The sequence below is a fragment of the Pezoporus flaviventris genome, unplaced genomic scaffold (genome assembly GCF_033815535.1).
Source record: "Pezoporus flaviventris isolate CSIRO_AGI_PZ_B2104156 unplaced genomic scaffold, CSIRO_AGI_Pfla_v1 ptg000158l, whole genome shotgun sequence".
Classification (NCBI taxonomy): domain Eukaryota; kingdom Metazoa; phylum Chordata; class Aves; order Psittaciformes; family Psittacidae; genus Pezoporus; species Pezoporus flaviventris.
In genome coordinates, this window is record NW_026892706.1 from 162,929 (window position 1) to 176,853 (window position 13,925).

At 49.5% G+C, this 13,925-nt stretch overlaps 2 protein-coding genes across 5 annotated transcripts in view; one reads left to right on the forward strand and one right to left on the reverse strand.

Annotated features, from left to right (window-relative positions):
* The window catches only part of SGSH (N-sulfoglucosamine sulfohydrolase), a 294,044-nt gene that overhangs the window by 97,754 nt on the left and 182,365 nt on the right, over window positions 1-13,925 (forward strand). The window lies entirely within an intron of this gene.
* Window positions 1-13,925, reverse strand: part of RPTOR (regulatory associated protein of MTOR complex 1) — a 113,273-nt gene that overhangs the window by 16,807 nt on the left and 82,541 nt on the right. For all 4 annotated transcript variants that reach the window (XM_061479960.1, XM_061479959.1, XM_061479962.1 and 1 more), the window contains 6 exons: window positions 13,022-13,205; window positions 11,124-11,234; window positions 5,135-5,240; window positions 2,683-2,797; window positions 1,888-2,012; window positions 814-918 (listed from right to left, as the gene is read on the reverse strand). In XM_061479960.1, the coding sequence (XP_061335944.1) occupies window positions 814-918; window positions 1,888-2,012; window positions 2,683-2,797; window positions 5,135-5,240; window positions 11,124-11,234; window positions 13,022-13,205 (746 nt within the window). The remainder of the gene's footprint in view (window positions 1-813; window positions 919-1,887; window positions 2,013-2,682; window positions 2,798-5,134; window positions 5,241-11,123; window positions 11,235-13,021; window positions 13,206-13,925) is intronic.

Below are 13,925 nucleotides of genomic sequence, written 5' to 3' on the forward strand. Positions count from 1 at the left end.
AATCACTGTTAGAGCCTTAGTACATTACCAGGTGTCAGGACAAAGCATCCACTTCCTTTAATGTCCTAAAGGAGACTTCAGGGTTACTCAAACCAGTGTTCTGGCTTCTCCCTATGTACAGCTCGATGCCAGTGCTCTTTTAACATCTTCTTCTATCCAACCTTTCTAACGCTCAGTGTCGAACTGTGCCATCCTTCTGCACGTGTCACATTTAGAACAGTCTCTCGCCACCCCCTGACCCACAAACAGTACACAGTGAAGAGTAAGTGCCAAAATTTGAGCTCAGGCTCAAGTAGGTCCCAGGTGCAACATGCAAAGCTGTGCAGAGGCTGAGCAGCCCGTCAGAAGGAAAGAGGCAACGTGAGCTACTGTCCCACCCGAAGGGGAATAATGTCCTGGCACGGCCAGAAGAGCAGGGCAGTGCTCAGTCCACCATTGTTCTACAGCTCTCTCCTTAGGATCATAGCTAAGTGGAATGCTTGAGCAAACCAGCTGCTGTGAAGCCTGTACAGGACAAGGACTCTGTACCCTGCTGCTCCCCAGCAAAAAGGCTGCTCTGGTTGTTCTTCAGTGTGTGTGAAGCTGCCGTGCTGGGCTTCCCGTTTTGTTGGATTTAGTTTCCAGTGAGAAATGGAAAACAATTCCTCCCCAACACCTGGGAAAAGGCCATTCCAGAAGGCAGAGACTGTTGAACAAGGATGCTACCAATGGCTGAAGTTGAGAAACCCGTTTTACTCTCCACACCCCGAGAGAAAACCCTGCATCACAAATGATTTTTATCCCCCACCCCAACAAAAGCTGCTGCGGACGCACCTCGTGTGGTTGGCAGCATGTCCGACAGCCCCTGCCAGGCTGTTACCATCTCCGGGTTCTTTTCCAGGTCTGCAAAGTTCTTCCACACTCTGATGGCACCATCATCTTGGGTGAAAAGAGAACACAAAGCAGCGTCACTGCTGGTGGACCTCTCATCATTGCTTGTGCATGACAAAGGAAGAAGCAGAACTGTAGTCATACAACGTCCAAAACTGAGTGCCACTTGAACTTAATCCTTTTTACTAGAGTTGTTTTTTCTCTCTCATCTTACATCCATGAAACCCAAAGCATTGTTCTGCCGGGAACTGTTCTAGAAGAGCCTTTCTCCTTCCCTCAAATAACATCTGACATTAGATGTCGCTCCGTTTCTTTGAGCTATTCATTTTCTCTAGGATTCGTCTCTGTCCTCCTTGCTATTGGTGCAGAGAGCCACAAAAGTATCCTGCTAAATACAAAACACAGCCCCGCAGAAGGAGCTGAATCAAAGCCCAGCCCATCGGCAGCAGATCTTTCAAGAACATCCTGTATTTTTTCAATTTGTTCCCCATCTGTGAAACTTTTGTGCAAGGAATCAATCACTTGAAAGGAAATCGTCCGAAAGGCCCTCTCAGCTCCTCTTTCACCTCTCTTAATTACACCCAACCTGTACATTTCAGCATGAAGTTTGAAGAGCTATTGAAAACACTTAAACTGATGGCTTTAGAACGGTTCCTTGGGAGAGAAGCAGATCTTACTCACAGCTTTACAGAGCAATGAATGGGAAAAAGCCCTTCATGCTACCTTATATGATGCAATAGGGCATTCTGGAGAACTGTTTCCCCTAGATGAGATATACAGACTAGAGAGACACTGAGGACTATGGGAGAAATTTAGTGTGTAGAGTAAGGCAGAAACAACTCTCAGGTGTGACCCTGGAAATGCTCCTCAGGCGGGCAAGCTGCAGGGGAGTGAAGGGTCAGGCTGGGCCAGTTCATAAAGGGGAGAGCAGAGGTCCAGAGCAGCTCACACAGACTTGAACTCCCTAAAGGCCCCCCCCCAGTCATGCCCTCATATGTGGGAAAACGTGTTCTTTACCCGTGGCAGTCAGCAGCAAGGAGCAGTCCTGTCCATTCAGGTACTCCATTGCTGTGATCCTGGTGTACCGGGGGTTCCCGTTGTGGAAATAGTCCAGCTTTTCCCCTTTCTCCCAGTCCCAAAAACTGTGGGAGGAAAAAACATCGAGTCAGTTCCTGGTTCTCTGTGCGAGCCGTAAAGAGATCTACTCACTGCAGCAAAGCTAAAAATTAGGTACGTCTGATACCAGTTCCATTTGGTTTTCCCCTTTGGTGTTCAGCAGCATTTTATTAATAATGGATGTGAAGCTTCTGCGAAGGAAACGGGATAAAAGCTCAGGTGTAAAAAACCACTGTAAGTCTGTCAGGATTCACTTGCAGCTCTCTCAGCCAGCACCTCCTGAAGAAGGGGACTTGCTGTGACCTTACAGCTCTGGCACTGAGCTCCAGCAGGACTCTGCCCTGACTTAGTTAGCTAATGGGAAGAAGCTTTTCCCTGTGAGGGTGCTGAGGCGCTGGCACAGGGTGCCCAGAGAAGCTGTGGCTGCCCCATCCCTGGCAGTGCTCAAGGCCAGGTTGGACACAGGGGCTTGGAGCAAGCTGCTCTATGGAAGGGGTCCCTGCCCATGGCAGGGGGTTGGAACTGGATAAGATTTAAGGTCCCTTCCAACACAAACCACTCTGGGGTTCTATGAAGGACGGCCACAAGATGGAGCAGGGGGAAGAAAAGGAACACACATGGCAGTGCCACCCCACACTCCATATGTGCTGCTCTGAACCCTCCACACGTGCTTTGGGGACCCACAGAATCGCTTACCAGATGCTGTCCTTGTCAGCCACCGCGATGCAGGGTGTGAACGGGTGGAACTTCACCACAGAGGGGACGCCCGGGTTCCTGTTGAGGAAGATCTGATCATCCAGCCGGGAAATACCTGTGGGGAACAGGAGGCGGCCACGGCTCAGTGCCCGGGAACATCCCCCCCAGGGACGAGCTTCCCAGCGCCACATCTCACCACTCTCCTCCTCCTCTCCCCCAGTTCCCAACAACAGATTCCCAACGCTTCCCTCCCTCCAGAAGCTGCTCAGATCCCAGCTACTGACGGCCCTGACTCCTCCGCACCGATTGTCTCACGTCTTAAGGTACAAACTGGAAACTGGTGACAAATCAGGGGGTGCTGTGATTTGGGAGCTGCACAGAACAAACAAGTGCAGCCGAGCCCAGAGAGACACCAGGTTGTGTTGACAGAAAAAACAATGTTATTTTTGCAAGAGAAAAAACCCCAAACCCATTTCTCCCCATGCTGAAGCATTCCGTCTTGGTTGTGGGTTATTCAGTTCACCTTCCATTCCAGTGGTTTTAAACTATTCTAGCTTAATTTGCCAATGAAAAATACATTTTCCATGGAGACATTCAGAGGGTGGTTAAAGACCTTTCCCTTCTCTTCTTCAGAACACTCTGCTATTCAGAGCCAGCGTTGGTACCCCTGATGCTGCAGTTTTCTGTCACAGTGTGAATTCATCACACAAACCTGTAAGCCCAGGAGACATTTACTCAGTCCTAGCTCGTTTCAGAATGCACCCATCTGATCTAATTTTCATTAAGAGCTGGGAACTCCATTTTAGTTCTTTTTAATGTTTCATATTTTCTCTTTGTTTTAATGGCTGCTGCACTCTGGTCGCTCAGGTCAAGCAACCAAACGTGAACAGCGTCTAGAAAAAAGATTTAACTTCTCCAGGTAAGCACAAAGAATCCCTTCTTTGTATTCAAGAAGCTCTCCCAGGCCGCCTCCTGGGCTCCACTTCCATTTCTCTATTACTCTGGTTCATGATATTCTGCAGTTTCACAACATTAAGCTTCCCATTGCCCTGACTCGAGCCCAGTGACCCCTCCACACGAGGAGGTGCAGGCAGGGGGCTGAGCCTCAGGCAATTCTTCATTCAGCAAACAACGGTCATGTCCAGCTCCATGTGCCTCTGTGAGCATCCCGGGAGAGGCGCAGCCCCCGCACTCCCCTGGGAATGCTGCCGGGAGCATGCCAGAAGAGCTCCCATCATTGCTGCTCCCCAGCTCTGCTGTTCCAGGCACAGGGGCAAGAATAATTTAAGTGTGCAAATTCCTGGGAAACGTCATTGGGTTCCACTAGAGCTGAATAAATTCCTGTGCTGAAAGAGTCCCAGCACAACCGCTGCCTCACAGCGGTGTGGGGAGTCATAAATAGAGCAGCTTTCTGGAGAGGACACAGCAATGAAACCCAAACCTGAGGCTGTTAGAGGGAAATGTGTAAGCAGCACACATAAACCATGCATAAAGGTATTAAAAAATATAAGGGGATATAAGGAGTGAGCAATCATTTACAGAGTTCAGCAGAGAGTGGAGTGAGAAAGACATCACTGAGGTGGCTTTAACCTGCCCGAGGGGAGACTGAGATGAGCTCTTAGGCAGAAGCTCTTCCCTGGGAGGGTGCTGAGGCGCTGGCACAGGGTGCCCAGAGAAGCTGTGGCTGCCCCATCCCTGGCAGTGCTCAAGGCCAGGTTGGACACAGGGCTTGGAGCAAGCTGCTCCAGTGGAAGGGGTCCCTGCCTTTTTATCCTACAGCATTCCACCTTCTATCCCTTTAAAAACACAACCTATGGTACCCATGTGAACTTTACAGGGCAGGGAGGAAGAGCCCAAATGGTAAATCAATAGCATCTGCTAAGGGCCTCCGAATTACTGATTCCATGCCAGGCGCTCTGGCTCTCGCAGAGGAGCCGGCTGTGCCCGGGTATGTGGCTGAGGAGCTCAGCTGCTGCCCTCAGCCGGGAGCCAGTGCCTGCACCGCACATCGGATGCTCTGTCAATTCCTGGAAGTGGGGAAGGCTGCTTCATGGCTGCTTCCCCTCCTCCTCCAAAGCAGTCACTGCTCTTAGGCTCCCCTGGACTTGGCATGGTGGCCAGCCTGGTGCTGTGCTCTGGCTGAGTGCTCTGCTTGTGACCCCCATGCTGATTTCTAACACCGTGGTTAAGTTTTCAAAGGGGAAGGCAGAAATTTGACAGTTGAAATGGTCCCTCCCTGATCTGGGGAACAAATCAGCAGCTGAGAACGGAGAGGTGACTATCAGCAAAACACTGCACAGCATCACCTCGCCTGCACATGGGAGGGAGAACAGGCTCTTCTTCCTCTTGAGTCACTATTAACCGGGGGCTTACAGGTCAGTGCCCTGCCTAAGCGCCGTGCTCAGAGCTGAAGGAAGCTGCTGGCAGTGTGGGCAAGCAGGAAGTCACTCACCCTTCTGGATGATCTTCTGGGCTTGCTTCCTGACCCGGGCATTGCGCAGGAACCGCCACTCTCGCTCCTTGCGGATCTGGCTCTCCAAGTCATGCTCCTCTGGGATCTTTCAGTGTACCAGCATATTCACAACACAAAACAACAGTAACCATCAAAACTCCACGAACTGCCTCTGTAACACACACTCCTACACGTGCATGTCAGACTCAGCCATAAATTCTTTAGGCTCCAAGCCTGAGGCGGTAAACAGAGGAGCTCACGAGACCTTATGTTATTAAATACTTGAGCATCTTCCTGATCTAAATCTTCCCCACCATCTGTAATCTCTTCTCATTTCCTTTTGCTGTCCTATATTTTGTCTTTAAGTCGTAGGCACTTCTCCAAAGTGAATGACACAGGGTTTCTGAAGAACCAAGCACATTCAAACCACCCGTGGTTGTAACACACAGGAAGCATCTCTGGATCAGTTATGGGGCTGAGCTACAGGACTCTGTCTAGCTTCTTCTGATGATGGCTGCTCCGAAAGGAGAAACTCTTGAAGGAGGGAGACACAGAAGACAAAGTCATTCCCCATTCCTCACAAACACACTTTTTTTCCTCTGAATACAGCCTTAAACCGTCTGTCACTATCACACTGTCCTCAAAATGCACCACACTTTGGAAAACAGCTACTACTGAGATGGGTTTCTGCTTCTTTAAAAGAAATTCAAAAGAAGAAACCCACCCTCCCCCTTCCCTCCTGGCACAAGCACCTCAAACCAAACCAGCACTATTTCATTTTTTCAGGCCTACAACATCTATTAGAGAGGCAATGACAGATGACTGATAATGTAAAGCAATAAACAAAGCAAAGATAAAATACATCAAAGGAGATGTGAGAGCGGAGAGGTTACACCTACACCTTAATGAAAATCCCCCTTCTCTGGGAATAAATTAAAGACAGACCTAAAAAGCCAGGGGAGGAGACGGGAAGGAGCAGAACAGTAAATTCTGCTGCAGGCACCAGGGGCTTTCACAGTTTAGGGCTAAGAAATTCACAGTTCTGCAGTTGAGCAAAGTGCTCCTTACTCCAGCAGATAAAGAACAGCAGATTAAAGGAGTTTCTGGGCTCTTCAGGTCTGAAGGAAAAGAACTCTTCCAAGGAGGCTGAGCAGGCAGCTGTTTTTATCATCTGGTATCAGTAATAAAGATTCCTCCTCTAACGAGATCTCCCAGGGTACAGTCCCCAGAGGCTGTAGCATCAGCAGACCACATGTGGCAAGACAAGCCTCAGACACCAAATGACTGCAGGATGAAATGCTCTGGCAGGAGGGAGACAGCAAAAGTCCTTTTCCCCGCAGAGCAGCAAAGAACAGATGATGTCTTTAGCTGGCCCCACTTTTTGTGCCCGGGCATCTTCCTGCAGCACCTGCAACTCACATATGGCCTCTGCTTCCACAGTCGTCTGTTTGCCATCTTTGTCTTCCTCTTCTTCCTCCAAAGGTGTGAGCAAAGGGGAGTTCCAGATGCTCACCCAAGGATCACTATGCTGGGATGAGGTTACATCCATGCAGCATCTGACATGCAATTCATATCCGTGCAGCAGGAGAACACTAAGGGCATATGTTTAAGTCTTGGCTTTGGTACAGTTGACTCAACCAAGCACATTCTCTGTGCCAAAGGCTCTGCAGACGGGGGATGTCATCACCTTGCAGCTCGTAAGGGAGGCTCCTGCAAAGATGCTTCCTCCAGGATCCGTGTGTGTCCAATAGCTTCCTGCAGGCCCAGCTGGGATCACAGCTGAAAACGCCCAAAATACACTCGCTGAGCAGGAGACATTATTCGTGGCGCCTCCACTTTGGATACAGACCCTGGGTCTCACCAGTCCTCGTGTCACCCTCAAGATGATTGATGCTGGTTGAATTTGGTGAGCAGACAAGTTCAAAGGGGAAAGTAAAAGGGCCTGAGCCTGCATAGGAAGAAACCTGGCACGGTTCAGTGATACTGCAGAGGGTCACAGAGTTTTGAGAGAAGAAAACCACCAGGAATAACACAGAAAAATCCCTATGGGTCCTTCTAAAGTGTTAGCAGAGAGTGAACATACAATACCCTTAACGGAATAAACTCTGTTGGACTCAGCAGACCCCTAAAAAGTAACTGCACCCTGGCACAGGTGCTCCACACAAGTTAAGTGGGACACAGGCAATTAGTGTACCTGTGCTCAATAGGCAAGGCCTGACTGGCCTTAGAGCCTCACTGCAGTGAGCAGAAAGAGCATGAAGCAAAACGCAGCCCCTTCCTCCATGTCCCTCTGCCTGTGGGGGAGAACTTGTCAGGAGGGAGCAATGATCTACGAAATGATGAACCCCACAGAACATGTTGTGAAGGAGCTTCTGGTAACAAACAAGCCCAGGAGTATGTTGGGATGTGTGCAGCAGGGAGCTGTGACCTCCTGCCTGGCTGCTGCTGGCTGGAAAACCACAAATTCTTATTCAAAAGAACTCTTTAGGTTCACCATTCATGTCTTTGTCTCCCTCCCAGCCAGCTCCTGTTTAGGCAGATGGAGAGTAGCAAACAGTGCAACATGACGAGGATCCTGACATGCCACCAATTCCCAACGGGTCCGAGCCTCCACTCGAAGAGAAACCAGTCCTGATACTGAAACCTCCCCCCACGCAGTGTCATCTGAAAGCCAGCGAAGCTTTTCTTCTTTAACACTTTGTGTCTCCCCCTCGCTGCGGAGGCCAGTGTTTAAAGCAGGGCAGGGAACTCAGTGGATGGCTCCAGTGGTACATCAGTTGTACCCTGGTTGAGGTTACTGCAGCAATTGCCCAAGGCTCGGTTCTCTACCAGGGCTTTGAACACGGGCCAAGACACAGCACTGGAGTTGAGGCAGGGATTTATCAGGAAGGGTTTCTTATGTAATTCTCACCTTCCAGGATCCTCACCAGCTCCTGCCTGCATGTTCTGCCAGTCCTGGAAATAACAGATGCTGGCTCCCGCTCTCCTCGGCTCAGGGCTTCCTGACAGCTGGCAACAAGGCTTTCCTGTGCCTCTCCAGCCAGGACCGCCTGTGGTGAGCAGAGCAGCCTTTGCCACAGGAGCTTCCAGGAAGAGGACAGACTGCAGGGAGCAGAGCTGGGGTAGGTATCTGCTCTTCCTGCACACGACGCAGCGTTTCCCTTCTCTGTTTATTTGATTAGATAATAAATAAATCCAATTTGGTAGATGGCTTGAAACTGAGCCAGTGATTTACACTGGAAATTAATCCCTCAGTCTTTCCAGTGAAAGCATTCTCAGAGCAAGGGCTATGAAGCAAAACTAAATTAATAAATTAAATATGACTAAGATGCACTCACAGTCACTTTATGTTTATTCATTACAGGGATAGTTGTCTTGCCTTTCCCTGTTTATGATGGTAGGCAGCATCTCCAAATGAAGTGCTGAAATTAAACATCAGTGTAATCTTTTGCCATCAGGACGTGGTAGACTTTACTCTTTGCCTTTTTCCTGGGGCTGAAGTTCCCAAATGACAGCAGCCACCAGCCAAGGGCTGTCTGTTCCTTGTTGCTGCAGGAACAGGGATTCTAGGAAAGGAGCAGTCTGCAGAAACCCAGCCAACCCCCATGTTCCTGCCTGTTACACAAGCAGCAACCAAAGCCCCTCACAGAGGGAATTCTTCCTGCCCCTTGCACACACACCCACTCCAGTGAGGACGTTACATATAATCCCCTGTTAGGACAGGATAACACACATGTTTCTCCACTTAGCCTCTTAAAGCTGCTTTACAGAAGTAATGGGGAAATCAATTCTCTTCCCTGTCTTACTAGGAAACACGGATTTCATTTTGCTCAAACTTCACCCAAATCATTGCTGTTGAGGACAGTCCGTGCTCTGAAACCTCAACCCCAGCCAGTGAGTACTTCCAAATGCAAACACTTAGAAAACTATTAACGGAACCATCACTGTCACACAGGCTACTGCTACTCCTGCTATGCTAGCAAATGCTGAAGAGAGAGGCCCCTGCACATGTGGGAGGCACAGGGGTGTACCCTGCAGTACCTTAACTCTCACAGCGGGACACTGAACACCCTGGCACTCACTGGGGCACAGGGACACCTCGATTTCCATGACTCCCCCTCCCTGGCTTCTGTGAATTAGTACAGGAATGCTCCACGTTTTGTCCTTAAAGTAACTTCCTCCATTTTATGCACATGAAGTAGTAACCCCCCCCCCCCCCCCCCCCCACGGAGCTCCCCACCTACCTACGACAGAGCCTGAAGTGCTGTCTACCATGATTTACTTCCTTAATAAAACATCCCTCTTCACTGGAAAGAGCTTTCCTTAGAAAGCAGACTAATGTTTTTAATAAGAACCATCCTCCTCCTCCTGTACTCTGCTGGACTTGAATCAAGACACCAAAACTTGATGAGAGAAGCCTTGGCTGGAAGCCTGAGCCAGCACCAAGCCCCACGGGCCAGGCATATGTCCTGGTGAATTCTTCTTCTAATGGTATCAGAAGGGAACTCATTCCCCGTGCAGCTCAGGAAGTGCCAGGCAATCTCTTCACCGTCTCGGCTTTCCTCCTGGTGATCCTCTAGAGAAATCAAAGCTGCTCAGAACCCGGCTGCCATGTAGCTGCTTTTCTGATGTTCTTAGGGGCAGTCACCTCCCCAACGATCCCACATGCCTGAAGAGTGGAGGAGTGGTGATGGATGGCGCAGTGGCAATTCCTGGATGAGGCAGCACATAAAATGTACTATTCCTTCATTAGTAAGATTTAGGTATCAGTGCTTGGATGCAAACATCTGCTGTGGAGTTGCCCAGGTAATGGCATTAATACCAGCTGTGCATTATTATTATTCACAGAAATTGCAGTACCTCCAAGAAATTAAGCTGAAAGTTCTGTTACAGTTTGTGCTGCTTGACTCCCAGGGTACCTGGAGCCCTGCCTTATCGTGTTTGAGTGTAATAAGGGAAGATTTACTGCTTGTTTTGATTTCACACTTAAAACTGAAACCTGATCTTTGGCTAAAAGATTCTGGGAATTTAACAGTTTCCCCTTCCAGTCACTGATGATCTTTGCCTATCTCTCAAGAGCTCTGGGCTGGTTTTCTTCTAGAACAAGGCTTTGGTGTACCTCCCACTTCAGACAAAGCCAAGTTAGTTACCAGAACACACTCACTTAGGAAAAGAGCTCAGTGAGGATCTGTCATTCCACCCTCATTCTTTGCCACAGTAGCACTTGATGTTTAACTTTAAAACCCAACAATGATGCTTCCAAATCTCCCCACAGGCACTCCTGTGGATGTCCCATCATTCCCCCTTTCTCCTTTTTAAGTTGAAGATGTCTACACAGGGTGCCCCTAAGCAGAGCAGGGCTCTGAAGTCACACATGAGAGCACAGAGCCAAGGCTGGCTTCAGGCACAGGGTACGCCCTGCGCCAGTGGGGTTATGGGGCCTTCAGCCAGGATGTCAGACAGAAACCAGCATCTCTCCTCCCCCAGCCCCTCTCAGCCCTTTCTGGAATAAAGAACCTTCCTCACTCCTATTTATATAAAAAAATCTATGCATTGTTACTCTAATACAACTTCCACTACATAGACAAGCACATTTCAAACGAAACAACTCTGCCATGCAACCTGCAACCATGCAAAACTGGTGGGTCTGGGTCAGCTACAGAACCTCCCCTCACTGCTACGCTCTTTCTGGAACGTCCCCCATGGGGTCCAGGGCTTTGTTCTGAACTCTTTCCCTGTAAATACACCTCTGCCCCATCTGCTACTAACTCTTGGTGACCTCTTCCCTCTCACTTCACAAGCACAGTGGTCTCGCAGCTCCCCAGAGCAGCATGATGCACCTGAGTCCATTCCTTTCCCTCCCCAGACTGAAGGAAAAGGAAGGGAAAAAGACTTAGGAAAGGCTCTAGCCCTCGCTCAGGACAGCAGCACTTCTCAGGGGCTGGGTGCCGCGACCCACAATGTATGCACAGAGGAAACAGAGTGTTACCTTCATGACCGGCTGAGCAAAATACTTGGCACTCCAGTCGCAAAACCCCGTCTGCACTGTGGCTGAAATGAAACTTTTGTGCCCAACGGTGTCATCGGCGTCGTCAGTGGTCTGCCCAGAGAGAGAACAGGACATCAGCCCCTGCCCCTGCCGTGCACACGCCAACATGCACACACAGCAATACCCAGGATGCCTTCACCACGTCAGCAGGCGGAAAAAGCTCAAAGACCTTGCCAAGGAGATGTAATTCTGTATATCTAGCGTTAAAATCTGTCACTACATTAGCTCTCTGGAAACGTGCAAATTCCCTCATCTGCACAGCACAAGGCATAACCAGGCCAGCGTATGAATCAGGTCTGAAGCATCAGTGCATCATCAAATTGAGGTCCCAGGATGAGTTTCCTCACAGTCTCCCAAGCATCTGGCATGAGAAACAGTGGAGTAGCAAAGATGATTCAGGATAAAGCAGAGCCAGACACGGCTTCGCACCAAGGGCAGGTGTGGGATGAGGATGTTACAAAGCACAAGACACCCAAAGAGAAAACAAAGTATGATCCCAGCTGCCATTCCCATGGGAAGTGAGGGTGTTCATGAAAAGGCTTCAACATTTTCTTCTTCACAGAATTGATTCTCCACCTCCAGAGGCTTCCATGAGAGCACTCATTAAGGAAAGGCAGAAGTGCCAACGTAAGTGAAGGGCAGTTACTGCTCAGGAGTCAGAGCACCTAAAAGCTGCACTGTTTGCTTGCCTGGTGGAGTGTGGTGCACACACAGCCTCCCATGGAAGAGTAACCTCCCATGGAGAGAATCAGTCTCATGGAGAATTAGCTCCCACGGAAGAATATTACAGAGTCCTTTCTATTGTACTGGGGGGAGAAGAGGAAGGTCGATGTCCTCCCTCCATCTGCTTCATGCATTAGCACAGCAGTAGAGCTGACTTGCTGCCGTTTCTGTTTCCTCTCATCCACAGAGCCAGCACCAGGAAAATCCTGGAAACGTGCTGAAGCAGAGGGAGAGGGTGACACAAAGCTCCTGCCAGATGGCCGAATCCTCAACACCACTGACCACCAGTTGGGAACAGCCTCTGTCTTCAAGTGATTGCCACAAGCACGTCCGAGTGTGCTTGGACTCAACGTGTTCACCTGACATGAGCCACGTGAAGGTGACATTCACATTGTTTGTGCATTCTAAAATCTGACTGATTGCTCTACTTGGCACCACATCAGCTCTTCAAGCTTCCGTGAACGGAAAGCTGCCCAGTACCTGATGAATCTTCAGAATGCTAAAAGGTATGCAAAAGGTATGCAAAAGGTATGCAAAAGCCCTGTTGGCTTGCTCTGCTGCAAGGAGGAGATGCTGCTCCTTCCAGAGGGGCTCTCAGCTCTTAACCTACCAACTCCTTTCCAGCAGAGCGACCCATAGGGGGTTATTCTTTGTCTCCATCATCCATAGTGAAGCAGGGCTGCTAAACACAGAGCAGGTGCAGGCGGCTGGGAAGAAGGTGAATACTCCAGTGCAGAAGCACCTCTTAGTCTTGCTTGAGGAATGCGGGCTTGCATTTGCTCAGGTTGGAGGAAAAGCATCTGAGGGTCACGGATCTGACTCTGTGCTATCATTCAGGCAGATAAATGTTTGTGAAAGAAGAAGCAATCAACTGTGATTAAACATTTCTTGGTAGCAGAAGTGAATAATGCCCTATCAGAAGCTATCAAACAACATTTATCCTGAAGAAACAAAATTAACCCATTTTTATTTTACAGGTTAGAAGGAGCTGCTCAGGAGCTAACAGCAGCGCAAAGCAAACAGGAGGGCTGTGGAAACAAACCACAAAGAACAGAACATGCCAAAAAGCCCACGGAGCGGGGAAGCAGCTGGATCTGAAAGGGAAGAGTCTTTACCTGCTCTGGCCCTTTGTCAAACATCTTCCTTGTCCTGGGGAACTGGTGGGAGTGGGGAGTGTACTGCACCCCCACGCTGCCGACGTTGGCGGGTCTGACAGAGGCCATGTCCCGACTGACTGGCTGCTTTGTCACATCGTTGGTCAGGCTGGAGCTGCTCGTACTAGTGGTTGGAGGTGACCCTCTAAGGAGCAAAGAGAAGGAAAGGATTCAGGTATCCCCGGACCTGAGACTCTTGCAGGTGAATTAAGTCACTTTTACTTTGTTTCTCCTCATAAGATTTATACTTCACTGGGGAGGCTGGAAGTCCTGTGAGCCCACAGAAAGCATTTTAATTTACTCGTGAATTGGGATTTATCTTGTGGCACAGTTACATTATAAAACCAGAAACCATCACTGTGCAGTTCTGGGCCCTTCATTCCAACTCTGAACCTTACTGGTGCACACTGGCTACAGGGCTGCTACATCCAGTGAAGCACTGGCACAGGGTGCCCAGAGAAGCTGTGGCTGCCCCATCCCTGGCAGTGTTCAAGGCCAGGCTGGACACAGGGGCTTGGAGCAAGCTGCTCCAGTGGAAGGGGTCCCTGCCTGTGGCACAGGTTGGCACTGGATGAGCTTTAAAGACCCTTCCAACCCAAACCAGTCTGGGATTCTATGACCTGAAGTGCGGTGTTTGCTCTTGGAGAGCAGGTTTTGGGAAAGAATCAAACTTTCCAGTCCTAGCTTTGCCCACACCATTATCCCAATTCCCCTGCAGTTTAGACATGGCTTATTGAACATCAGATAACCCTGGCTTTTGTCAGCTGAAAGGGCAGAAAATAGATATCAGGCTTCAATGGGAACTTTGGGTACCACAGAGGCAGAGTGCACCAGTAAAACCAGCCCATTCTTTCAGTTCATCTTC